Below are 27,431 nucleotides of genomic sequence, written 5' to 3'. Positions count from 1 at the left end.
AAAAGTAACTCCCTAAACTCATCATTGATCTCCGATTCCGAACTGTCAGTCTCTTACAGAAAGGCAATTTATACATGGGCCTAATCACTTATGCTGGACCTTGCCGGTAAAGATGGGGAGGATGTTGGGGAGCCAATGCATAGTTTTTCTTTTTTTTTTCTTTTTTTTTTTTTTTTAACCAGCTAGAGTGAAATATTACATTCATAGCTGGATGAAAGCAGGATCCTTGTGATCCCAGTTCCATGGTCAGATAGCTCACCTGGAGGTCTGAGGGAGCCAAGAGAGAGAACAACAGGCAGCAGCACCTAGCACAGCTGCCTACTGAGGGCCAGTTGCCTGATTTAGGCGGGAGATGAAGGATTCAGAAATGGAAGGCAGGGGTCTGTCAGAGAGCTCAGACTGTTCGAGAGACCCAAAGTGTCGGTGTTTCAGGATCACATCCTCCAGAACTAACAGGCAAAGCAAGACCTGATATTTTTAATGTAAAACAAGGCGATACCTTCGATTTCTGAATAGCAGGGGAAGAACAAGGGAAGCCCAAAAAAGTGTGTAGCCACCATCACTCCCTCCCTTCTTACAAGAAATGCCTTTTTTTATTTGTATGTAAAGGAACAAGCACAAACAACCTTGTTACCAAAGGAGCAAACGATGTGCGCGCTCTCTCTCTCTCTCTCTCTCTCAACTACAGAACTCTGGGCAAGGAAAAAGTTCATGCCCTGTGTACTAATGTAAAGCTCAGCTCTGGTGTAGACACCGCTAGGCCGATGGAAGAATTCTTCTGTTGACCTAGCTACCGCCTCTTGGAGGGGTGGATTTACTAGAGCAGACGTGGGCAAACTACGGCCCACGGGCCACATCTCGCCCGTGGGACCCTCCTGCCTGGCCCCTGAACTCCTGGTGTGGGAGGCTAGTCCCCCGCCCCTCCCCTGCTGTTCCCCTTCCCCAGCAGCCTCAGCTCACTATGCCACCAGCGCAATACTCTGGGCGGCGCAGCTGCAGAGCCGCGGCCTGACCCGGTGCTCTGTGCTGAGCGGTGGCATAGCTGGCTCCAGCCAGGCAGCATGGCTGCCTGTCCTGGTGCTCTGGGCGGTGTGGCTGTAGTGCCTCCAGCCACCGGTGCTCTGGGCAGGGAGCAGGGGGTTGGATAGAGGGCAGGGGAGTTTGGGGTGGTGGTCAGGGGGCAGGAGTGTGGATAGGGGTCGGGGCGGTCAGAGGGTGGGGAACAGGGGGTTTAATGGGGACAAGGGTCCTGGGGGAGCAGTTAGGAGGGGGGGGTTGGATGGGGCGGCAGGGGGCAGTCAGGGTCTGGGGGCGGTCAGGGGACAGGGAGCAGGGGGAGATGGATTGGGCAGGAGTCCCGGGAGGGCTGTCAGGGGACAGGGAACGGGGGGGTTGGATGGGGCAGGAGTCCTAAGGGGGCTGTCAGGGGGCGAGAAGCAGGGGGGGTCGGATATGGGGCAGGGGCTAGGCCACGCCTGGATGTTTGGGGAGGCACAGCCTCCCCTAACTGGCCCTCCATACAATTTCGGAAACCCAGTGTGGCCCTCAGGCCAAAAAGTTTGCCCGCCCCTGTACTAGAGCAATGGAAGAACGCATTCAGTGACTGTAGTACACGTCTATCCTACAGCAGCATAGCTGTGCCACCATAGCATTTCTAGTATGGACATACCCATCCATACCTGCACACTTGTAGTAGGAAGGAGAAGTATTCACTCTCTGACTCCAGGGGAAGTTTGTTTCCAGTGGGAATATGTCCCAATTTTGGCACTCAAGAGGCAGCCACATGGGTAGTTGTCACTCTCCAAACCCTGGTTGTGGACAAAGAAAGCTGCAGTTTGCATGAGTAAAGCACACCCTGGTTTCAAGCAGGGGAAAGCTCCACAGGCACACATCACAGCTTTACTTATTTATGCTCGCACTGGGGCTAGCCATTGACTGAGGGAATTGAGGTACAGTCCCCATGGAGGAAAAGGTCTCTCTTTCACACACACCCTGTCCTAATCTGCTCTGCTGAGCTGTACCATGTTGCTTTGTCACAAGCAAACCTTGGAGGGGGGGCTTGTTTGTTATTTTTGAAAGAAGTGAGAAGAATGACACGTTGTTCTTTGTTTTCAGGAGGCTACAGTGAGCAGGAGTCAGGCCTTCTCGCTGTTTATCTCTGCTGTTAGGTCGTCAACTCAAGGGGGCAGACGGTAGCCGCATTCCCCACTTAAAACAGCTACTGTGAGCTTCATGCATCTCGTGAGCTTCATGCATAGCCTGGCCCTGGATAAATTATGGGTCACTGCACAAGAGGGGCCTTGCCCCATCACTGATGGGAGTGGAACAGTAGAGGGCTGGAACCAGGATCTTTTGTCTTCCCCTCTCACCCATGATCCTTGTGGTGTCATTCGGGTACCACCTACGTAGCCCCATAAACCAAATTGAATGTTTTTTGGGGTAGTCTAAAATAACTGCAACATCTTTATCTGTTATTAACTCTGGCAATGAAAGTATTTTAACCCAGCAGCTTCTGTTTAACAAACCTCCCATGTCTACCAGTGCAATGTCTTGTAATGTATCATCCTTCCCCTGCCCCAATAGGGCTCTAACTTGTTTGTCAGAGGGAGAGAGTGTGTCAGTCCTGGGCTAAAGTGAAGAGGAAGGTTTTTAAAGTGAGAGGGGTTTGCTCTCTGTAGGAGGCAAGTGGGAGAGTCCCAGCTGGTTGCCAGTAGAGCAAATGCTACAGGGAGCCCCAGCTGTGAAGGGAGGAGGGGATGGAGAGAAGGCTAAGTTTAGAAATGCAGAGCTGGCGGAGGAAGTGAATGTGAGATCAGACAAATAGGGGGCAGCTAGACCACAGAGGGCTGAAAAGCAGGAGGGCATATTGCCATCAGAATTGCAGCTGGACAGTGAGCCAACCATGGGGAGGAGAAATGTCTCAATTTCCTGGATTCTGGTGGCAACATTCCAGATTCCCTGAGGGTTGGTGCATGTGCAGGTAAGATCATTATGGAGAGGATTTTCCAAACGTGACTAGTGCTTTCGGAAGCCTCGGCTTGAGAATGCCTCGAAGGGGCCTGAGGGTGCTCAGCACTTCCTGAAAACCAGGCCCCTTTCAGGCGTCTCAAGTGGTGCCTCTGTAAAATCTGAGCTAGAGATTTTTCCGATCAAGCTCCTTTTCATTGCCAAAAGGGGCAACCCAATTACAGGGTGATGTCCTGGGCGATCTGGATTAAAAAGGAATGTTTGCTTTTAATTAAACTGTTCATTGTTGTCTTGTGCAATTTCAGAGTCCTGAATCTTTAGCCTCATGCAGACAGCAGAAATCGCTGCTGCCACAGGCTGCAGTATCATGTTTAATAAATGAGAGCGGATGCTAATAAACGGGCATGATGTAGTGCTAGAGGGGGCCAGAATTAAGCCTGGCATACAGCACTCAGTAGTGGGTGGTGCTACACCTGGGGAGAAATCCCAGCCCCTATCGAAATCAATGGAAGTTTAATCATAGACTTCAGTGGGGCCAGGATATCACGCCCGGTATGTAGTCAAAGCAGCGTGACTGGCTGTTAAATCTGCTGCCATGTGTGGCACTAACTCTGTGCCTTTGGTTCAGCCTCTTTTACCTCTATTGTGATAGAAACACCTAATCTGGGAGGGGAGTGGTGGGCTGGGGATGGGCCCAATGATGGGGTATGGAAGTCCTGCCTTGACTGCAATGGGGCCAGGATTTTGTGTGGTGTTTTTAAAACCTTTATGCACTAAGGGCTCAATCCTGCAAGATGCAAGCAATTCAGTGGGTGCTGAGGAGGCTTAGTATACCCAGGAAGTCAATGCAAGTTCAGGGTACTCAGCACACCTTGTTACTTGGCCCCTTGCAGGGTTGGGCCCTCAGAGCTTGTGCTAAGTGCAATAAGAGTTGATATTATTGAAGTAAACCTGCTGGAACATCTCACGTGGACACTGCATTGAAGATCTATCACGCCCCCTAACACAGCCTTTCTCTGTAGCCTTTCAGTGCTGATCTAGGATTTGATCCTGCACCACTGAAGCCAGTGGAAATTTTGCCATTTAGTTCAACAGCAGCAGGTCCCTAGGGCCTGTTTGGAAAGCAACTTCAGTGGCAACTATGCTGATTTACACCAGTTGAGGATTGGGCCCCAGAGTCCGAGGTGCCACTCGGATAGGCAGAGCCAGATAGTGACTTGGGATCTCTATCTATTTATGAGCTTTGTGACACTCCCGCCCTGAAGAGGAAGTTAACTATAGCAAAAAGCAAATGTGGAAGGGGGTTGGGGGCACAAATCTGTTGCAGGAGATTTTGTCTGCTGGCTGCCAGAACAGCAGCTGTGAGCCTGATCAAAAGAAGGCAGAGCATTTTCACAGCAGACAGTCTGCCAAGATGGTAAGTACTTTGAACGATTATGCTGTCATCTTGTACTTTTGGGAAACAGGGAGATGAATGCACCTTACTAATTTGAGGCACATAAAACAGCTTCTATCTGTTTTATCTGGGCGGGGTGTTTTATTCTAGAGACTCATCTTCGTAAATGTTTGAAATTCAGAATCTGCAACAGTTCATTTCTCCTGGAGAAAAAAACTCATCAGAAGCCCAGATTGAGGCTCTTTTGTTGCTGTTACTATTTAACAGTCCCCTAATACGACACCATCAAAAGGGATTTTGGAGGGGAAAAACCCAATCCACCTCTATATGATGCTTAAATACCCCAACCTGTGTATCTCCAGGTAATCTAGTATTAGCCTATCTGTTGAAATCTGATAAGCAAAATTAAAAAAGACTTTTGTTCTTTGCACTTTGTCACTTACTTTCAGCGACTAAAGTCCACCAAAGTCAAACAAAGCTGCTAATGAGTTGTGGTTCCTTATTGGGCTACTACTTCTGCTTTTCTTTTAAGAGTTCTGTTTGATTCCAGAGTATTCTTTTATTATTATTATTATTATTATTAAAATTTGGGACCACATCCTCAGCTTGTGTAAGTAGGTATAGTTCGATTGACTTCAATGCATCAGAGTCAGTGGTACATAGAATTCCCTAATTTGAACAAAATGGGGTTTTTATTCCATGTGCTTTTTATGGCAAGTGGGAGGCTGTTCATGATAATATGTAAAAGAGAAATGCTGCTGTCCAAACCCATCTTGTAACTGTTACCGGAAAAGAGAAGTGAAACATGTTAATTACCGCTTTTGCAAGTTCTAGATGCTAAGGCATAATGTATCTGTAGGCGCATATAACAGGGCTGCAGTTCTTTCAAGGGATCCTGCTGGCATCAGACAACACGCGGCAGAAAAGGATTTAACATGGGGAGTGGGATGGGCTAGATGGCACCTCACAGGGCTTTCCTATATCTGAGTTCTCTGATTCCACCAAGTGCACTCAGAATGGAAGGTTTGTCACCAAGCGCTCTAGCCCGAAGCAGCAGCTGCTCGGATTGCTGCACTGGGTGGAGGGGTAAAATGGGGCCTAGCCTGGGCATCCCCTCTCCCCAATACCCCATTCCAGACCCAGAACTGTGCAGGGGAGCCCCCCCACACACACATTTTGGAGGGACTAACACCCAGGTGGTGCCTCCCACATGTGCAGCTGCAAAAGCTGCCACAGCAGGGACCTCTGGACACTCAGAGAACTTTCTACAGGTTTGACTGGACTTTCTTTGCCCTGTGCTGACTGGCTGCTTGCTCCAGGTCTCCCCCTCTGTCCCAGCAGGGGCTATGGAGTGCCATTTAAAGTGGGGGGATACACTGCCCTTTCTTCCCACCCCCACCCCCGCCTGAACCTCTTCTTCCCCTCTCAGGCACATCACTTACCCCACCATCAGCCTGCCCATCCCTGCCCCCGGGCCAATGAACCGCTACACCCACCTCCTCCCAGGAGCCTGAGCCCTTGGGGGACTCTCCCTACTGTCCCCTCCCAAGAGCCCCTGCCACCCCCACTCCACTCCTTACCTTACCCCTCCCTGCTGGCGATCCTCGCCCTCGGGTAACAGGTCCCTCCCTCTTCCAGTCCCGTGCCCAGCACTAAGAGGACCTGCATGGTTTCGGCAGCTGGCAGCGGAGGGCCAGGCATGCAGCACACTGCCCACAGTGCATGCAGATTGGGACCTAGGTGCCGGTTGCAGGGTGCTCCCAGCTGTGACGTGCACAGTCACTTGTTACGAGACCCTCCCACGCACACGGCTGCACATGAGCGCAGCCAAAACCCCAGCAGATTACATCTCTTGACTGGCAACCGGCACGAGAATAGAAAACCCCTTATTTTCCATGTACCTGCTTAAAAATGGTGAGGCCGTAGCCTGGGCAGTGCCCCTCCCCCAGCTCTGTAGCCCTATGCCTCACAATCTCTTCCCTTCAGCCTTACTCCACACCTGCCTGCTTACCCTCTTTTCATCTGGCTTGTCCCCCACACCACCCTTCCTTTCAATGTCCCGTTTCCCATTTCTTTCCATTTAGGTGACTGCCTCCTAACTAAACCCACATCCCAAACAATGTGGTGGAACTAAGATGGCGTTTGCCACCATCACATTAGTCACTCTATACCCCTTCCACGACCTGGTGTCTGTCTTGTCTATTTAGACCGTAAGCTCTTCAGGGCAGAGGCTGCCAATACTCTGTGTTTGTACGCTGCCTAGCCCAAAGGGGCCCAATTCTTGGTTGGTTTTTAGCCACTGCTGAAATAAACATGATTAAAAATAATAATAACCGATCCCATAGATGGAATCACAGCTTTCCCTCCTGTGAATGTGTGGGCTGTTGTTTATTAAACGTGGTTGTATTCACTCATTTTATCCTGTCATCTTTTCCTCCTCTTCTGTGTTGCTTGCTCTCGCTTCTCTACCCTTTCATCTTGCATTCTCTTCTTTTATCTGAGTCTCTTCCCTTCCCCAAATCTACATTTCAGCATCATTACTCCTTGATTGCCCACTGCTTCCTGAGATCTTCTCCTCCTCTTTCCTTCACGCCATCCAGCACTTGGGAACCAGTCCCTACAAGCAATCTGTGTTGCAAATACATTATGGCTCAGGGACAGGAGTTATAGACAGCAGAGGTGTAGAAAGGAGATACAGGGCCAGGATAGGTGCTCATGCCATACTGGCCCTCCTTGCCACTATCATAACTGAATCTACCCTTCCTCAGAATGTGCTCTTTGCTTCTGAACGCATACAAATGCCTATTATCCCCCCAAATTCATCCCTGGGGTAACTACAGTGACCTCAGGAGTGAGTTTGACCCTGAGGCATGTGAAGTGATTGGAAAGGCAGGGGTGGATGAGGCCTTCCGACTCAGTGAGTGCACTATATTGCGGGGGAGGGCATATTGTGGGGTTGCTGCCTTCCTCATGGGGATGAGGAACTGGGAACGGGATGGAAGCTCACAGAGGGCTCACTGCCCTCCTGGGGGGTGGGGGAGGGCTCTGCCCTGAGGGCAGACAGGGCGCTGTTCCCGGTCCTGCCTCTTCCTGAGCTCCAGCCCCACACGATGATGCCAACTGCAGCAATGGTTGGAGCTGGCCCCGGTTGGGGTGGGTGAGTCACTCCCCACTCTACTGATAGTGGGCGCCAAACCTGAGTGGCGCTGCGACCAGATTGCACGCCAGCCACTGCCGGACCAAACCTGAGCCGCACTGCATGTTCTGTGGGGGCAGCTGAGCCCATGCTAAAGCCACCTATGTGGAAAGGCAACCCCCAGTGTATCCACTAACGATTCTTACCCCGTCCTCTGGTGTGAGCTTCAGTGAGTCTAGGGCAGTGTTTTTCAACCTTTTTTTGGGCAAAGGCACACTTGTTTCATGAAAAAAATCACGAGGCACACCACCATTAGAAAATGTTAAAAAATTTAACTCTGTGCCTATATTGACTATATATAAAGTAATTCTCTTGAATAGGAATCAAATAAACACAAAGAAAGTATTTTATAATTACTTTATTATGAAATAGTAAGTAAACAGAAATATGAAAAATTATAAAATACTTTATTCAGTGCGCAACCTGGGCCTGTTTGGCTGAACACAAAGCTGATATTCTGAGCTATTTATAGTCCTTAACATCAGTGGTGGGATTCAAAAATTTTAGTAACCAGTTCCGACATTCAAGCATGGTTTAATATTTTTTTCCCACGGCACACCAGGCAACATCTCGCGGCACACTAGTGTGCCGCGGAACAGTGGTTGAAAAACACTGGTCTAGGGGATATGGTACTGTTACAAAAGTATCAAGTACCCACTCATGTTGCCACTCCTTTCTGTAACTCCTGGGGGTTACCTCTGGCAGGCTGGGAACAGCACTACAGCAGGGATACTCTGTGGCTGGAGACCTTGATGACACTTGCATGTGGGGACAGCATAGCCTGAGCACTGGGGTTAGCTAGTTTCCTGGAGCATGGCTGCAATGGAGAGAAGAGACTTGCAGATTTCAGCAGACCCACTTGGTCTGTGTCCCATTAACACAGTCTCTGCCTTGAAGAGCTTACAATCTAAGAAGCCAACCCCAGTGCACAGGGTAGGGATGAAGGACAAAATATACAGTCAAAATGTTAGACCATTTAGATTTGAAAAAGATCCACTATCCCCTCTAGCTTCTGTACTTTGGCATTATTAGTTGGCTAATTTATTTGTAGGCACCATGATAGAAGTGGGTCTTGAGGAGAGATCTGAAGAATGAGAGGGTCATTTCCTTGCAAATTAGCTACAGGGAATGCATTCCATGTGCAAAGACTGGGCCATGTCATCTTGGTATCTAGTAATGTCACCAAAGTTCCATAATACGATAATTGTTCTGTACGCTTGTCATTTCCAGAACTCCACAAAGTACAACTGCAGTAACCTGGTTTTCTGTGTGTAACAGGCTTTATACAAATGTTGCCATAGTACTTGATTCAGTTTCTTATTTTCCCCCCCGTACATACGTTTCTGTTTTGCAGATTGGAAAAAATGCTTTTAAAAAATCCCTGCTGTTAAATGAGTATTCCTATGTGAAATTAAACTCAAATGACCAAAAAGGCATCAAAGCGGTAGGTATTCAAACACACCATGGTGAGTGAACGAGAACTGAGAATACATGGCATTGTATCAAGATCGCTCAGAAAAAATAACAATTTAATAATAATATTTTTATTATATGGGTTAGAATTACAAGTTGGCTTTGAGCCTGTATGCAGCAAAATCAGTGGCCAAAATCCTCATTGACTTAACCGGGGCCCTGATTGGCCCCACAGTGTGTGACAATATAGAGACCAGTCCTGCAGCCTTTGCTTGTGAGAGTAACGCCCACTCATGCAAGCAGTGCCATGTACTTCATTGATGCTCAGATCCGACAGTGACAGGAGGCAAATAGATAAATAGACAAATTTAGTGGACCACATTTCCAGCTGGTGTATATCAGCACAGCTTCACTGAAGTCAATGGAGCCCTGTCAATTTACCCACCAGCTGAGGATCTGGGCCACTGACTTCAGTTGCATCCGAAGAAGTGAGGTTTTTACCCACGAAAGCTTATGCCCAAATAAATCTGTTAGTCTTTAAGGTGCCACCAGACTCCTTGTTGTTTTTGTAGATACAGACTAACACGGCTACCCCCTGATAAGTGAAATTACTGTGGATTTATCCTTTAAAATGGCCCATGTAATACAGCAGATGAAATTCATCTGCAAGGCTGATGTACCACTTGGATACTATTTTAAGGGATTAAGCGATTCATCGAGCCTTGTGTGTGTATGTGTCTTAGAATCATAGTCCAGTCCCCTGCACTCATGGCAAGACTAAGTATTATCTAGACTGGGGTGAATGTACTGGGGTGAATGTTCCCCCGATTTAGTCACCAAGTAACAATCCATTAGAATTATTTTATCCACCCAAGCTTGCTCCCAGCACTCTGGCATAGGGGTGCTAAGCACAGGTTGTCTTCTATGTGGATTTCTTCCCTTGCAAACCCATATTACAATATAACCCATGCCATTAACATTCATAGGGTGAAATCCTCACCCTGTTGAAATCAATGGGAATTTTGCAACTGACATCAATGAGAGTGGGAATGGACTGTGAGTCACACAATTTCTTAATTAGATGATCCATCTGTAATCTGTTAGTGTTACAGGCCAAAATGCTCATCTTAGGTGGGTTTGTTTTATACAGAGGTTCACCCTTCAACTGGTGGTAGCGTCGCAAGCATTAGAGAATTTACACAAAAGTTAAAACCAAACAGAGATTTACATTATAAGTGATATTTTAGCTGTTTTCTTAGAGTGTTTAAAATCTAAAATGGAAGATTAATAATTGTGCTAATTCCTATTATTTACAATTATTTTTGTTTGTTCACATTTACACCTAGGGCTTATCAGGCATTTTCAAATGAATAGGAAAGGAAGGTCCACTCCCTGGAGGTTTTAGAGTCCAGAGGTGTTGATTGCCTTCCACAAGGTGCCAAACACTCCTAGCTCCTAAGAGTTGCAAGAGGTACTCTCTAGAGTTGAAATCAGTGGGAGTTAGGTGCCTAAATACCTTTGAGGGTCTGGGCATGACTAGGTAAAAATGATCCTAACATTTATAATTATTGCTCCATTGCTCGATCTCCTTAATATAGGAAAGTCATGTAGAGGTCACTATTATGTTGTAAGTTTCATAATGAGTGCATGCACTGTACCTGTATATAAGTAAGTTCGCCAGACATTCTGGTTATGAAAGACACAGAAAAAGAGAAACACCAAGCTGTTAGACCAAAATGAAAGCATAAAGAGGAACACTATCGATCTCATGCACTAATGGTTTGCTAAGTTCCACTTTCCAAAGTGACATTTGAGGTATAGAAGTCTAAAAACAAACAATGGCCTGAAACCAAAAAATGGCTTTATGTTTCTGATTTGTATTTATATTTATGTTTCTGACCTCTGCAAAACTGCCTGTTTGTTTTTTCCCCAAGTTTGTAAATATACCAATTATGGTTATGACTCCATATTTCAGGCTGCGTTACGGATGAATATCTGCTATTCTTGTGTTAAAGAAAAATGAAACATGTCAAATAAAGTTTGGGTAAAGAAAGGATTTTTGGTGTATTGGTATAAAATAAAATTTTAAAAGTAAAATCAGCCCCAAGCTCAGGGTCCTTGGTCTGAATGACGTATCTGGTGCAAATGAACTGTTTGATAGTAGCTGAAAGCAGAGTTAACATTCAGGTACTTGTTTGTAAAGTGATAGGTACCCGTTACAGTATTAATGGCTCTTGGAAGGCTTTTCAGCTATGACAAACCATCTCTAACATGAACTCTCTTCTAGGTCCAGTTCATACTGGTGATTTCAATAGTTGGGTTTGTTGTCCTGATGGCTATTTACATCATAAAACCAGTCAACATAGATTTTCCAGAGGACAAAGAAACCATTATCAGCAGTTACCAGCAGATGGAGGAGCAAGGACTCTTTGGTGATATCTTGGAAGACAAGATGATTAATGAAGACAATGTCAATAGATGTAATGATTCATGCAAGTAAGCCAGATCTGATGGTTTAGAGAGAGAGAGAGTTAATTAACTGATAGAGAAATAGTCATAATGTTAACAACTGCAAAAGAAGACAGATAGCAAAGCAACATACTGTAACAGTTTATAAAGCATCACTAATTTGGGAAGATAATTAAACTTTCTGATTACGCATCTCATAGGATTACAGAAACTAGAGCCAGCAAACACTCTCTGGTCATCTTGCCCAGCCCTTGGGGTTCTAATTCAGAATTGTCCATTACCGCATATAGAGAGGAATATTCTTCAGTGTCCTTCATGAATGACTCTCAGTTCATGAATGTTTGCCTCATGATATGCAATTGCCATTGCAGTTTTGAACTTGTGGAAAGTATTCCTTATGACATGCCTTATGAGACAAATAGCACCACTGTGAAACCCTTGTACCAAGCGTGGATGGGTCTTCTCAACATGGCACAGGAAAGAATTCATGTGGCTTCTTACTACTGGTCTCTCACAGGAGAAGATATACATGTAAATGACTCATCTTCTGAAGAGGTAAGAGAAAAACAGGAATAAGCTCACATATGATCCATGGAGCAGTGCACCTATCCGGTCTGGCTCCAGGACCCTCCATTGCCACAGTTTACCCTCCTCTCATACCATCCTCTTGGCCTTCAGAGCTTGACATGACAGAGGTGGCTTAGCCCTCCAGCCAAATCACAAGAAAGCCACGCCGTCCGGGGTACCAAAGTCCAAGCAAACACAAAACCAAGAGTCTTCCATCCTGATCTTCCTTTCCAAGAGTCTCTCTTCTCTTCCAAAGCTGCCCTTCCCCTGGGCTCAGCTCTGCCCTCTCCTGGCCTCTATTCAGTCTTTATGTGCCTGCCCTTGTTTGCAGGGATCACGGCTTCACCTCACTAGGTGGCAGTGTAGGAGAAACCCTTGCTCACCTTCTTCTATGGGTTTCCAGCCTTCAGAACCCAACACAATAGGGCTTTCCACTATCTCGGCTGCCCTGCCGCTCCTTCCAATGTCCTCTTCCTATACTATCTGCCATCCCAATACTTCTCCCTCTCTCCCTGTGACCCAGAAGCTGCTCATATCCCTTCCTCCCTCCTATGACCTGCCTGTCACATGATTTTGCTCATTTCCTCCACCTGGTTGAAGAGACAAGTGTGGCAGAGGTGCAGCTGAGCCCCTACCCTCTTAAAGGGCCAGCTCATCCTATTCTAATCCCTACTACTTTCATCCTCAAATAAAAATGATTCAGAAAATCAATTCGATGTATCAGCAGCCAATAGTTTTTGTTGCCGTTTGCATTTCATCTTTGAACTCCAGAAATATGTCAGTTCTAATGTTTTCTGTGTTTGGCTGTAATGACCTTACAGCAAATTATATTAATTGATAGGAAGCAAAGCTGTATTTATAAATTGGATCAAGATCTTTATTTTGTGTCTTTAGTCCATCTCTAGCTGAAACTCACTTAAAGATAAGACATTCCCATCCTTGTATTGTGTGTGTTTCCTTCAAATTAAGTACCTATTTTTAGAAGGTCCTTGCTGTTTATTGTCATAGTGCAGCATAATGAGTGGTGCATTATATGCAGGGTGAAGATATTCTGAAGAAGTTCAAAAGTTTACTTATGGAGAATGTCTCAGTGTATATTGCAACAAGCCTGCCAACTTTAGCTGTCAATTCAACTGATCTTAAGGTTTTGAAGAAAAAAGGTAACTATGTAATTCACAAGGCCTCTACAGTTCTGCAGTGTTGTAAACACGGACCCAAGTAAACAATGTTGTAAACAAGGACCCAAGGATCCAATTCAACTCATGTTTAATTTGCAATCAATGAGACTACTCACATGCTTAAAGTTAAGCATGAGTTTAAGTGCTTTGGTGGATTGGGTCCTTTGTGAATATTGATATACAGTTAAGGTACTTTTCTGAAAGTTAAGCTTTAGCAAGTATTCATATATTATACAAATACTAGAAATCCATATCATACAAGTACTAGAAATCCATACACGTTCTGGTCACCACAAGAATGATACAGATTACACTCCATTTTCATGTTAATATTAAAATTAAAAGCTGTGTTGGGAATTACTTTAGCTAAAACATGTTTGTTTCCCCCTCTTACTCAATATCTTTCCTTAGGGGCTCATGTAAGAAGGGTCAATTTTGGACATTTGACAAAAGGTGTGCTGCATTCCAAATTCTGGATTGTAGACATGAAACACATGTATATTGGCAGTGCAAATATGGACTGGAGGTCATTTTCTCAGGTCAGATGTACTTTATACTGCTAAACATAAACTCACCTCAATACACATGGTAGAGATGATATCCATGGGATAAATTTCAGAGCCATGTGAGAAATGATCATTCACATATTTTATTATAGTTCTCCGTGCCAACACATGACAGTAATATAAAATATGGGCACATCAGGAAAACAATGTGGGGTGAAGAAAGCCTTTGAGGTGTAAGAGAGCGGGTTTTGACATATGTTCACTCTCTCTGCAGGTGAAAGAAGTTGGTGCCGTGATATACAACTGCAGCTGCTTAGCCAATGATCTATGGAAAACGTTCAGAACATACTGGGATCTTGGGCACGCTAATGCCACCATTCCCTCCCCATGGCCGAACAATTATTCCACCCAAATTAACAAGTTTAGGCCTCTGGAGGTGCAGTTTAATGGAACCTTGACAACAGCCTATTTTTCTGTAAGCAGATTTAAAATTAAAATATTTTTTGGTAAACTGTGGCAAACTGTTTGCTGGAAATGTCATATTCTGTATTTTTCTCTTTACTCGGGCTCATTTACGCTCTACTCAGGTTGAGTAGCAACTTATTCCACAATTCAGTGGAATACAGAATTCCCTCCATTCAGTGGGGCTACTCATGGAATAAGGTCCTACGCAACATGAGTAAGGAATATAGAACCAGGCCCTGTATCTTCAGATGAAAACATAGGGACAGATCCTGCCATAGGTCACTCACATTTTGTAGTAACTTACTGCTCAGGTCTTCCCATTCATTTGAAAGAGACTACTTTAGGATTAATGCATTACTCAGTGTGAATAAGAGTGGCAAAATCTGGCCCGTAGTAAATAGTGTGTAGCAATTCTAGCCCATGATGGTTTTTAAACTTTCTTTTACTACCTTGTAATGGCTAGTAGATTTGAAATACAGAATTACTGACCTATAGGGTTTCTTCCTTATTATATTAGCTATCTGATGGACATATTGATTATATTCTGGGATTTTGGGTCCAGTTTTCGAACCTAAAAATTGTTTAGACAGTTCCTGAACCTGTAAATGAATACAGCTCAGGAAATTCTGTATGTGTAATCAAAACTGAGTAGAGGTTAATATAATTCAATCAATTAAAGTTTGTTGAAAGAAAATTTAAATAGTAGGACAGGAACAGAGAAATGTACGATGATCATCAGACTTTGTTTCCCTCCTTTACAGGCCTCTCCTCCTGTGTTTTGCCCAAAGGGTCGTACTCACGACCTCATTTCTATTATTGATGTTATAAATGATGCAGAAGAATATGTGTATATCTCAGTCATGGAGTATTTTCCTACAACCCGCTTCAGACACCCAGCAAAGTAGGAGATTAAACCTGGATCAAGCAGTCAACTGTTTTCATAACTAAATGTCCTTTGCTTTTGCAGAAATTTGTTCTTACCAAAAATGCAGCATTTTCCCCCTTTAGAAATATTAATATTGTTTTTTCACCCATGGAGTGAACTGAGACTTTGGACATTCTGCAGTTGTTATGCCATTGCAAAATGTGTGTAAAACACTACCCTTCTGTTTTGGTAGCATTTTACATTGACTTTGCTCTCACTTCATAGCTTCATGGAAATGTATGTAGGGCTGGAAGGGAGCTCAAGAAGTCATGAAGTCCAGCCCCCCTGTGCTTAGGTAGGGCCATCTAAACATAGCCCCTCCCTGACAGGTGTTTATTCAACCTGCTCTTAAAATCTTTCAGTCACGGGGATTCCACAATCTCTTGTGGAAGCCTAGTTGTGCTTAACTACACTTATTGTTAGAAAGTTTACTGGAGTAAATACCTACACAGGCTGTAGGGCAATGAAGAATCAGGCCCTTTCCCTCCAAACTTTACTCAAGGCAAAAGCATAGCAGTTACAAGAACCTAGGGAGATACGTTCGGGGTAAAATTTTCAAAAGAAAACGTTGCTCCTCCTGGCATCTCTCAATGGTCTCTGGTCTCCTCTGCTTCCTCCCATTATGGTTGCAGTATTAGATGAAGCTTTTTTGCCTTTTCCTCCTACTTTACAAGTACTTCTATGGGCATTCAGACTCTTCACTGAGGCTGTGAATGCCTGGAGAAGGAACTATAAAAGAAGGGAAGTAGCAGGCACTATATGGTCAGCTAGTGCTCTGACGACCACAAGCAGATCTGGGTTTAGAATTATATAGTCTCTGATCATTAGCTTCGCTCTGAGTAATACAGAAATCTGTGGAGTCATTAGGTGTTTTTAAAAAAGCCTCAAAAACCCTCAGCTGCACTTGAATTAGGAAGTTTATATGCAGCCAGCCTTTCTGAGTATTTTAACTTATATCTGTATCTAGCACTTCTGGGTTATCTAATCACTAAAAAAAGTCTGATAGAGATCATATGTAATTACATATATGTGTGTGTTGCTTCAAGTCTCCTGTGAGGAACAGACTGGGCCCTGTGTTGCCATTTAGTTTATGCATCTATCAACAGTCATATCATGGTACATGTGCTCAGAAATGATCATTGTTCCATAATGAATGCATGACAGTGTGTATTACCTGCAGCCCTAGGCATCTATAGAGAGAGATGGGTTATAGAATCATAGAAATGTAGGGCTGAAAGGGATCTTGAGATGTCATCTAGTCCAGCCCCCCGCACTGAAGCAGGACCAAGTAAACCTGGACTATTTCTGACAGGTGTTTGTCTAACTTATTCTTAAAACCATTAACGATGGCAGTCCACAACCTCCCTTGGAAGCCTATTTCAGTGCTTAACTATCCTTTTATTTAGAAAGTTTTTCCTAATATCAAAGTATTATCCAATCACTCACAGACCAGCTGCCACCTGATGGATAATTTTGCAAATCAGACAGTTCAGTGGAAATTCTGTTCTATGTCATATATTTGATTTTCTGTATTTCTCTTCTCCCATTCTTTTTCACTAAGAATATTTGCATGAAAACAGGCTCTTTTTCCCCTTAGGAGTCCATTATTAATGTTGTGCATTCTCTGTTTGAAGCCTTAATCCCCCGTTTATGTTCTCTATGTTCTCTCCTGATCTGATGCAAATGGAGGTTTGAGGGTCCAGGGAATGCAGGATTGAGCCCTTGCACATCTCCACAGCAACCAGCTGTAATGTTACAAACTGTGGCTGATTAGTTCAGGTTGGGCAGAAAGGAGCAGCTGAGGCAGCTGAACTCAGAAGGAACAAAGCTTCTGTTTTCATACCCAGGGGTTAATTAATTAAAAACGGGTAAAACAATGGAGAATAGTCCCTAAACAGAATCTTTTTCCAAGCCTTCCAAATATATTATGGCTCATGGACCTAATTCTGAAAACACATGAGTAGCTCTGTTGCTTTCAGTGGGATGAGAGAGAGAGAGAGTGTGTGTGTGTGTGTGTGTGTGTGTGTGTGTGTGTGTGTGTGTGTGTGTGTGTGTGTGAGAGAGAGAGAGAGAGGGTCTGAGAAAACAAAGCCCTAGGTCTTTGTTTATTTGTTTAATAATTCCCTTTGGAAGCACTCAGACATCTCCCAGTGGCAGGAGAATAGGTTAAGGAAATTAATCCACCACAGCCTTGCTGGGGAACTTTGGGCAAGTTTCTGTGTGTCAGTTTCCCCATCAGTATAATGGGGCTAATAATGCTCCCCCTCCTCTGTAAAGTGCTTTATAATCTAGGCAGTGAAAGTGATACACAGGTGTTAAGAGTTAATAATTATGGGCCATATTCTGCCCTCCATGGAAGTTGTCGTCAGCCTTCCCCCCAAGCGTGGCTCATACAAGTGCCAGGAAGAACAGTAGTCCCTGCACTCAGAGCAGGGTCTTTCCCGGACATGTGGCCTTACAGCATACTAACGGGGGCAGGCAGGGGTGGAGAGAAGATGGTGCCATGCCCTTTCGTCCATCTGCACTAGCTGATGGAGTGGGACCAGTGTATAGAGTGGGAACAGCCTCTGTGCATAAGACACATCCAGGAGGCATTCTGCAAAATGACTCCTGGTTTATCCCCAGGGCTCCCCATTGTCTTTGACTCCAGGTAGTACCTTCAAAGGAATGATCCAGCTCTATATTATTATCGCTATGGTTATTTTGTTATCAATGTAGTGAGAGAGATTTCTTGTCTCAATTTTCTCTGAATGTATTTTTCTGTTCATTTACTTTCATTCCTATAGATACTGGCCAGACATTGACAATGCTCTGAGACGTGTGGCATTCAACCACAATGTACAAATCAGGCTTTTGATCAGCTGCTGGCTTCACACTGACCCATCCATGTTCCATTACTTGCAGTCACTTCATGCTCTCAGTGATCCACATACCAACATCACCATCGATGTGGTAAGATAAGAAAACTCTTTTGACATAATGGGCCATCCTTTAAAAAAGGCAGCTTTCAGGCAGGCACCACAACTACTTGTGTGTATAAATGTACAGCTGTATACACAAATGCATGCGCATACAAATTTGATTACAGACCTTGCAGCAATAGCCCTTTGAAATTTGGGCCTAGGCGATGTTATTCAACATTATTCTTATCTGAACCCAGCAACCGCTTCCACCAGCACTGGTTTGATTTCAGCAGCTTTCTTGGACATATTATTAGGGTGGAAAACCAGTGAATTATGAAGCATATTTACCAAGGAATGCCACTATATGGATAGCGATTACGTAGTTGCCAAAAGCTTTGGTGGTGCGATGTGATTGCCAGTGATAGATGTAAACTGAATATACAGCCGGACCATCTTAAGGACCTAGCTAAAGATGGAGCCAGTTGGCACTTGATCTGCAATGATTCTACATCCCTGTGGGATTGGTCATGATGATGATGATATTCTTCTAGGAAGCAATGGCTGTACTTATTTCAAGCCAGTTTGCAATATTAGTGCACATGCAAAGAAATCTACAAAGAGGATAGCTGACTCATTACAATTGTTGTGGTAATTTAATTGATAAGCTCTTCTTCACAGCCTCTAACAACTTTCACAGCATCATCTTTCTGGTGTGGCATGGTTAAGAAATTACACTTTGTCTGATTAGTAGCACCACTCACACTTTTATGAATGGGACTCCTTACTAGTGACCTCCCTGCAAATACACCAATGTGGTTACTAGGGTGAAAGCCCAGCTTGGTGCAGGTGGATGGATAGAGGAGAATAACAGAATCAAGATGGATGGATTTTTAGCAGGGAAGATAACAAACAATGGTTTGAAATGTAATTTTAATTAAAGTAAAAAAATTATAAGGCACTGTTGCTCTTTGCAATACCAGTCTCTGTCTGGGATCAGCCCATTCAACTGTACAGTAACGCTCAACAATCAGTGATGAATGCAGAATAGTAAGACTATTAAACAGCTGTCTAAATCTGTATTTAGTTGTCTTTACTGTAATATGATAGCTCTTTCACAGATGGAACATTGTGAAGTACATATTATACTTATCTGATCACACTGTCTTATCCAGTTTTGCTCACAGTGCAGTCACCAGTTTTCCAAGTTAGTTTTCTTGACTAATAGCAAAATCTGTCTTATAAACCATCTAAAGCCAGAGCTTTTGAAAATATTGTTCTATTCTATTCTATATAGATTTTTATTTGAAAACAAAGAAAGTTTGCAGCATCCAATAATATAATCTATGCTTCACTCCAGTAATTCTATGTATGCTTTGTAATTATTTTCCATCCAGAAAATCTTCATTGTTCCAGTTCTGAATCACACAAACATCCCTTTCGGGAGAGTGAACCACAACAAATATATGGTCACTGATAAAGTGGCGTATATTGGTAAGCGTCCTATTTTGAATATGTATAGTTTCAGACATGATCAGAACTACAGGGTTGGGACAGAGCTGAAATGGCATTGGGTGTCATGTCAAATGTTAGCTAAATTTACCATGAAGGGTGCAGAAACATATAGTGGTAGCTTTAGCAAAATATTTGCACTGGATAGAAGAGTAAAGACATGATGGGAGAAAATAATGTAGGGCAAATTCAGCAAGAGATTATTTTATTGGATTGTGAACCATTAAGAATGAAGTACATGGCCTTGAATGAGCGGAGATTAGTATTATTGTCAAGCACTTGCAGTAATCTCATAAATTGTGTGTTTAGATTCATGCAATGACACTCAGTATTCCAGAGGGGAAAAAATTATTTTGCTTTAAAAAGCTTAATGTGAGGAATCCATTGACCAGTTGTTTGTTAAGCAGAATTTCAGGAGTGGAGGATACAGGGGCCTCAGACACCCTAAATTATTAACCACCATGTTGGTGTTGATGTCTCATTCTCATATTAGAATCCTAGATGAGAGGAAGTGATGGAAGAGGGCACCAAGTTCACCCCTCTGTCAGTGTGCGTTTGTGTCCTATTGAATTATCTTCAGAAGATAGAGGTGCAGTTAGTTACAATGAGAATTTATTTTCTACCCAAAGCACCTCTTGGAATGGATGAGAGATTTGTCTGAGTGAGACAACCTGCCACAGAAACCCTATGTACTAAAATTTGGATTTATTCACAGTGTTCAATGCTTTGTGTTATGGTAGCTGTTGACAGAGCATCAGAAATCACATTTAGCTAGATCCCAAGAATAGGACACAGTGGTTGTAGGTGTTGTGTTCAGCTAGACCTGTTTTCTTGTAACAAGTAAAGTTCAGCTGCATACCTTATTTTCATTTAGTCTTTTTCTTCTGATGGTTCAAAAGCTTTGCAGAGATTGCATTGTCACTGAGGCAGCTAAGGCACTGCTGCACAGAAAACCGAGAGAGAGAGAGAGAGAGTGCAGAGTGAAATAAATTTACTAGCTATGGACCTGAACCAAAATATCAGACCTGGAAATACCCCCCCTCCCGCCTCATGCCCCAATTCAAACTTTGTGTCTTGCTCCTATTTCTATAATGGGTACATTCAGTGCCTCTGTGCCACAACCTCCATTGTATTAGACTCCTAAAGAGCCTCCAGTTGATACTTAAAATTGCTCGTCTATATTGGAGCCCTCAAATGAGAAACAGCCTGATTTTCAAAGATGCTGATGACTTGCAGCTTCCATTGAGTTTCATGGCATTTGTGGTTGTACCACATTTCTGAAAATCAGTCCACTTATATTTAGGTGCCTTAAATATGTATTGAAGAGTCTAACATTAGTCCCCAGGCATGAAATTTCATCCAACGTCACGTCTCCCATTTGCCCCTCTGCCCTACAAAATATTTGAAATAAAATTGTTCTTCCTTTTTAACCATCAATGTTTCTATCCTGTAGGGACTTCCAATTGGTCAAAAGATTACTTTAGTAATACAGCTGGAGTTGGGCTGATTGTCAACCAGACTTCAACAGATCCTCAAAGAAAGAAGCCGGTTATACAGGAACAATTAAAAAATCTTTTTGAACGAGACTGGAATTCCAAATATTCAGTAAATATGGAAGATCTACATGGGCAGAAAGACTGTGCCTGGGAAGAGGGATTAAGTTACTTATAAACTTATCAACATTTTTCTTTCTGTTTGAAATGTAATATACATGAAATACATAGTTTATTTTTTATTATTTGTCAAAGAAATCATTTCCTACTGGTATGGCCCACTACTTAATGTTCTGGGAGCATAGTTCAATATACCTGTATAATCAAATAATTTTTGGCAGGTAATATGTGAAATATTTGTATATTTGTCTGGGACAGCATTAGGCATGGGCCACATAAGCAGCAACCCAGGGCACAATAAGGACCAGATTTAATCACCTAAAGATGCAGATTCATAGATTACAAGGTCAAAAGGGACCATTGTGATCATCTAGTCTGACCTCCTGTATCACACAAGCCATAGAGCTTCCCCAGAATAATTTCTAGAGTAGATGTTTCAGAAAAATATCCAATCTTTATTTTAAAATTGTCAGTGATGGAGTATCCCCCATGACCCTTCGTAAATTGTTGCAATGATTAATTACTCTTACCATTAAATTTTTACACCATATTTCCAGTCTGAATTTGTCTAGCTTCAATTTCCAGCCACTGGATCCTGTTATACCTTTTCTCTGCTAGTTTGAAGAGCCCATTATTAAATATTTGTTCCCAATGTAAGTACTTACTGATTGTAATCAAGTCACCCCTTCATCTTCTCCTTATTAAGTTACATAGATTGAGCTCTTTGAGTCTTTCTCACTATAAGGCATGTTTTCTAATCCTTTAATCATTCTCCTGGCTCTTTAGCAGGGCCGGCTCCAGGCACCAGCGCAGGGGGCAGGTGCTTGGGGCGGCCAAGGGGAAGGGGCGGCATGTCCGGGTCTTCGGCGGCAATTCGGCGGCGGGTCCCTCGGTCCCTCTCGAAGGGAAGGACCTGCCACTGAATTGCCGCCGAAGAATGAAGCGGCACGGTAGAGCTGCCGCCGAAGTGCCGCTTTTTTCTTTTTCTTTTTTTTTCTTCGCCGCTTGGGGCGGCAAAAAAGCTGGGGCCGGCCCTGCTCTTTAGTGAACCTTTATCAATTTCTCTTCAATTATGGGCACCAGAACTGAACACAATATTCCAGCAGCGGTCACACTGGTGCCAAACATATCGGTAAAATAACCTCTCTACTCCTACTTTAGCTTCTCCTGTTTATGCATCCCAGGCTCGCATTAGCTCTTTAGCTTCAGTGTTACACTGGGAGCTCACGCTCAGCTGATTATCCTCCATGACCCTCAAATCTTTTTCAGAGTCACTGCTTCCCAGGATAAGGTGCCCTATTGTGTAAGTATGGCCTTCATTCTTAGTTCCTAGATTTAGCTATATTAAAATACATATTGTTTGCTTACACTCTGTGATAAATGAAAGGAGGGATAGCTCCCTTTTATGGACACCCAGCCAGCCAGTTAGCTATAAAATCCCTCTTAGTAGTTGTTTTCTACTTACTTTACCTGTAAAGGGTTAAAATGTCTCCCTGCATAGGTAAAAGGAAGGGAGTGGGCACCTGACCAAAAGAGCCAATGGGGGGAAGGCTAGAACTTTTTAAAATTGGGAAAAAACTTCACCTTTGTCTGTCTGTGTTGTTCTCCCGAGAGAGGGAACAGGGTAGCAACTATGCTTTAAGAAGCTTTGAGCTAGGTATGAAAAATGATTTGGATCATACCTAGAAACTCCTCATTTGAAACCCCCAGGTATGTAAGTAGATCAGGAAATGTCTAGGAAGACGCGATCAGGTTTATCCTCTTTTATTTCTTTATTGCTTGTGGACTCCTCTGTGCTAACCCCAAATGCTTTTGTTTTGCTTGTAACCTTTAAGCTGGACCTCAAGAAAACCATTTTTGATGCTTAATTCTTGTATTTGCTCTTTTTAAATCTAGCAATAGCCTAAGTTTTCAGATGTATTTTCTTTCTTTTCGTTTTTAATAAAATTTACCTTTTTTAAGAACAGGATTGAATTTTTTGTGTCCTAAGAGGTTTGTGCACAGGTTGTTTAATTAGCTGGTGGCAACAGCTGACTTCCTTTGTTTTTTCTTTCTCGGCTCTTCCCCAGGGTGTGGGTGTGTGAAAGGGCTTGAGGGTACCCCACAGGAAGGAATTCCCAAATGTGCCTTCCTGGGTTCTCAAAGGGGTTTTGGACTTGGCAGCATCTACCCATCCAAGGTCAGAGAAAAGCTGTAACCTTGGGAGTTTAATACAAACCTGGAGTGGCCAGTATTAATTTTTAGAATCCTTGCGGGCCCCCACCTTCTGCACTCAAAGTGCCAGAGTGGGGAATCAGCCTTGACACGCCCAGTTTACCAAGTGATCCAGATCACTCAGAATTTGTGACCTGTCCTCTAAATTATTTATCACTCCTCCAATTTTTGTGTCATCTGCAAACTTTATCAGTGATGATTTTGTTTTCTTCCAGGTCATTGATAAAGATGTTAAATAGCATAGGGCCAAGAACAGATCCCTGGAGGACCCTAGTAAAAACACACATGCTCAATGATGATTACCCATTTCGATTACATTTTGAGAGATATCAGTTAGCCATTTTTTAATCTGGTTAATGTCTGCCATGTTAATTGTATATAGTTCTAGTTTTTTAATGAAAATATTGTGTGGTACCAAGTCAAGTGCCCTACAGAAGTATTCGTATATTACATCAACACTATTACTTTTATCAAGCAAACTTGCAGTGCCATCAAAAAAAGATATTAAGTTAGTATGACAGGATCTATTTTCAATAAACTCATGTTGGTTGATGTTAATTATATTATCTTCCTTTTATTCTTTATTAATCAAGTCCTGTATCAGTCATTCCATTATCTCGCTCATGATTGATGTCAGACTAACAGGCCAAAAATTACCTGGGTCATCCCATTTACCCTTTTTAAAAATGGGCACATTAGCTTTCTTCCAATCTTCTGGGACTTCTCTTGTGTTCTAAGACTTATTGAAAATCAACATTAATGGTCCAGCAAGCTCCTCAGGCAGTTCTTTTAAAACTCTTGGATGCAAGTTATCTGGATCTGTAGGTGCTTTTTAACATCTTCCTGAGTTACAGGGCCTGCTCCAGGCACCAGCTTAACAAGCAGGTGCTTAGGGTGGCCAAGGGAGAGGGGTGGCACCTGCAGCAATTCGGGGGCGGCAGGTCCCTCACTCCCTCTAGGAGCGAAGGACCTGTCGCTGAACTGCCGCCGCGATGTGGCTTTTTTTTTTTTTTTTTTTTTTTGCTTGGGGCGGCAGAAATGCTCGAGCCGGCCCTGCTGAGTTACAGTTGGAATGGAAGCTATTTTATCATTATCATCCTGTGGGATGACTATATCATCTTTTTTCCCCCCAAATACAGAACAGAAATATGTATTGACTACTTCTGCCTTTTCTGCATTATTATTGATAGTTCTACCATTTCCATCTAGTACTGGATCAGTACCATTGTCAGGATTTTTTGTTTGTTCCCAATATACTTTAAAAACTTGTTCCTATTGCCCTTAACTCTGCTGGCCATAGATTTCTGCTTGTGGCCCTTTGCTTTCCTTAACAATTTTCTGCAATTGTGATTTCAAAATTGCCAGTTATGGAACAGTGGTGATGATCTGCAATGGATGTGTCATGGGAAGCCAGAAGGGACACAAGCAGTGGTGGCTGTGCTGGAGGAAAAGAGTCTTGGATGGGTGGGGCATGTAGAGATGCTTTTGAGAAGTTCAAAGACTGCAAGGTTCAGGCAAATCAGTACCCCAGGTTCAGGAAAGAAAGGAGCTGGCTATGAAGGAGTCAGAGAGACAGGAAGTCAGAGAGAGGAGGCCTGGCAGTTATAACTACTAGTAGCAATCGATCACATTGGCATTCCTCACAGCTGGAGACAGATGAGGATAAGCAGGCTGTGACCACCAGATAGATAGATAGATAGATAGATAGTTTTCAGTCTATACCAGATAGACGCCTAGAGGCTTTTGAAAATCCCACTAGGTGCCTATTTGCATCTTTGATCACCTAAATACCTTTAAAAATCTGGCCCTACATTTTTAGAGCTGGCTTCAGTCCAGCTGCTCTTTGCACCTCAGTAGTTAGGACAGCATGGAGGGGTCTGTACCTTTCAGGGCACCCTTCATACCATTAGGGGGACAGCTCAGGCCAGGAGTTGATGCAGGTATGGCACAGCTGCCCCACTTCCAGCTCTGAACACAGCTATGGGATGTGGGGAAGTGGGATGTGGGGAAGCTTATCCCTTTAAGAAGATCCCCTCTACTACACTGCCCGGCAGCAGAGACCTAGATAGCCAATATTTGTTGTGCTGGCCCTGATTAAAGTAAGCCCATATTTACAATGAAACATTGACAGCTAGATTTGTTTACTAACGCATGTTGCATCAAAGAGCCATCTTTTGCTTGAATTAGTGTTGGGAACTGATACATCGTACCCGGGAGCAATAAGGACTCAGAGAAGCAGATTCAGATCTTAGTAAAACTAGTGGGAAAATTAGTGACTCAGCTGAAATCTGGAGTTACTCCTGTTTTGTCTGAGTGTAACTGAGTTCTGGATCTGGCCCTAAGAATCATAGAATCATAGAATATTAGGGTTGGAAGAGACCTCAGGAGGTCATCTAGTCCAATCCCCTGCTCAAAGCAGGACCAACACCAACTAAATCATCCCAGCCAAGGCTTTGTCAAGCCGGGCCTTAAAAACCTCTAAGGATGGAGATTCCACCACCTCCCTAGGTAACCCATTCCAGTGCTTCACCACCCTCCTAGTGAAATAGTGTTTCCTAATATCCAACCTAGACCTCCCCCACTGCAACTTAAGACCATTGCTTCTTGTTCTGTCATCTGCCACCACTGAGAACAGCTGAGCTCCAGCCTCTTTGCAACCCCCCTTCAGGTAGTTGAAGGCTGCTATCAAATCCCCCCTCATTCTTCTCTTCTGCAGACTAAATAACCCCAGTTCCCTCAGCCTCTCCTTGTAAGTCATGTGCCCCAACCCCCTAATCATTTTCGTTGTCCTCCGCTGGACTCTCTCCAAAGAACCTATTTCAGGGCCCAGTCATGCGGGGTTCTGGGTGCTCTCAGTTCCCACTGACGTCAAGAGATGGGATCAACAGGGGTTGTGGGTGCCCTGCACCTTCTAGTCTGAAGCCTTGAAAAGGAATATCAATTCACCGTTTGTTTGAATCGCAACTGTTTACATATACAACACAATCAGGGAGCACATCAGTACATTTCTGACAAGCGAATATTTCCAGTTATCGGGTGTAAAGTCTCAAGACTGCCATTACACAGTAACATAAAAATCAGCTGCCAGGTGGTTACTTAGATATAAAAGAGTGTTAAACCTGGGGAGGATGCTTTTGTTTGTTTAGATTCTGGTCGTTTGAAACCTTAATCATTAGCTGGAATGTAATAACTGGATCATTAATAATTTGGTTGGCAGATTCCCACTCAGCCATGCAGTAGGGTGGCCAAGCGTCACCCTAACATGTGCTCGCCTGCATCCAAGCTGCACTTGCTCCCTCAGGACACTGGGGGGTGCAGTGGTGCCTGGCTCAAGGAAGCCAGGCCAGAGGCCAGCCAGTGGAGGGGTTGATGGATGGGAGGTGGGGGGCTGGAGGGGACAGGGCAGAGGAGGACACAAGGGGGGCAGGTGCTAGGGTGGAGCACAGTAGGGGTACAGCTGGGGAGGTTAATGAGGTGTGGGGCAGAGTGAGGAAGCCTGCCCCAAATCCCTCCCCATGGTCCTGGCTCCTACTACCCCACAACAGCCCCCTCCCCAGGCTGTCTCCCCCCCTCTGCCCACCAGTCCCTCTCCTCACCACCAATCCCTCCACCAGGCTCCCTCCCACACCAACTACCACTGGTGTCGGCCCCTGACTCCCTCCACTACCCAGCTCTCTCATGGCTTCCGATTCCCCACTATAACTCAGCACTACTGAGTTCCCCAGCGCCCCTTGTGCTCCAGGCTTCTCCAAGCCCTCCTTGCATCTGGGGCATTCAGGGACAGTAGATACCGGGTTTACAATGGTGCCAGTGGCACCATGGGGCCGGGCCCACTCCACTTGCACTGCGCCCCTAGCCGCTGGCTACTCTCCGCCTCCTGGCCCCTCTCCCACCCACTGCTTGCTGCTCTCGGCTGGTGACCATATGGGGATGGAGAAGAGCCCTCAGCCGCAGCCGCTCCAGGCCAGTGACCGTCCACTTCAGGCTCCGCGGGCGCGGGGCCTGCCTGTCCCTGACGCTCTGTGGAAGCAGCGGGCTGGGGAAGTCGGCGCGCTGCCCCCCAGTCCTTGCAAGGAAACAGCTCCTCCACCATGGGCACCATCAGCACCA

General features: G+C 44.3%; 1 protein-coding gene across 1 annotated transcript; it reads left to right on the top strand.

Annotated features, from left to right (window-relative positions):
* Positions 1-4,258: 4,258 nt before the first annotated feature.
* On the top strand, positions 4,259-21,165 carry PLD4 (phospholipase D family member 4). Its single transcript, XM_065404019.1, has 11 exons — positions 4,259-4,384; positions 8,914-9,003; positions 11,260-11,468; positions 11,813-11,996; positions 13,048-13,168; positions 13,598-13,725; positions 13,967-14,167; positions 14,919-15,058; positions 17,869-18,034; positions 19,380-19,476; positions 20,948-21,165. Exons 1-11 carry the CDS (start codon positions 4,259-4,261, stop codon positions 21,163-21,165), a joined length of 1,680 nt encoding a protein of 559 aa, XP_065260091.1.
* Positions 21,166-27,431: the final 6,266 nt, after the last annotated feature.

Source organism: Emys orbicularis, chromosome 4 (genome assembly GCF_028017835.1).
Source record: "Emys orbicularis isolate rEmyOrb1 chromosome 4, rEmyOrb1.hap1, whole genome shotgun sequence".
NCBI classification, from domain to species: Eukaryota; Metazoa; Chordata; order Testudines; family Emydidae; genus Emys; species Emys orbicularis.
This window is presented reverse-complemented; position numbering and strand designations above follow the sequence as displayed.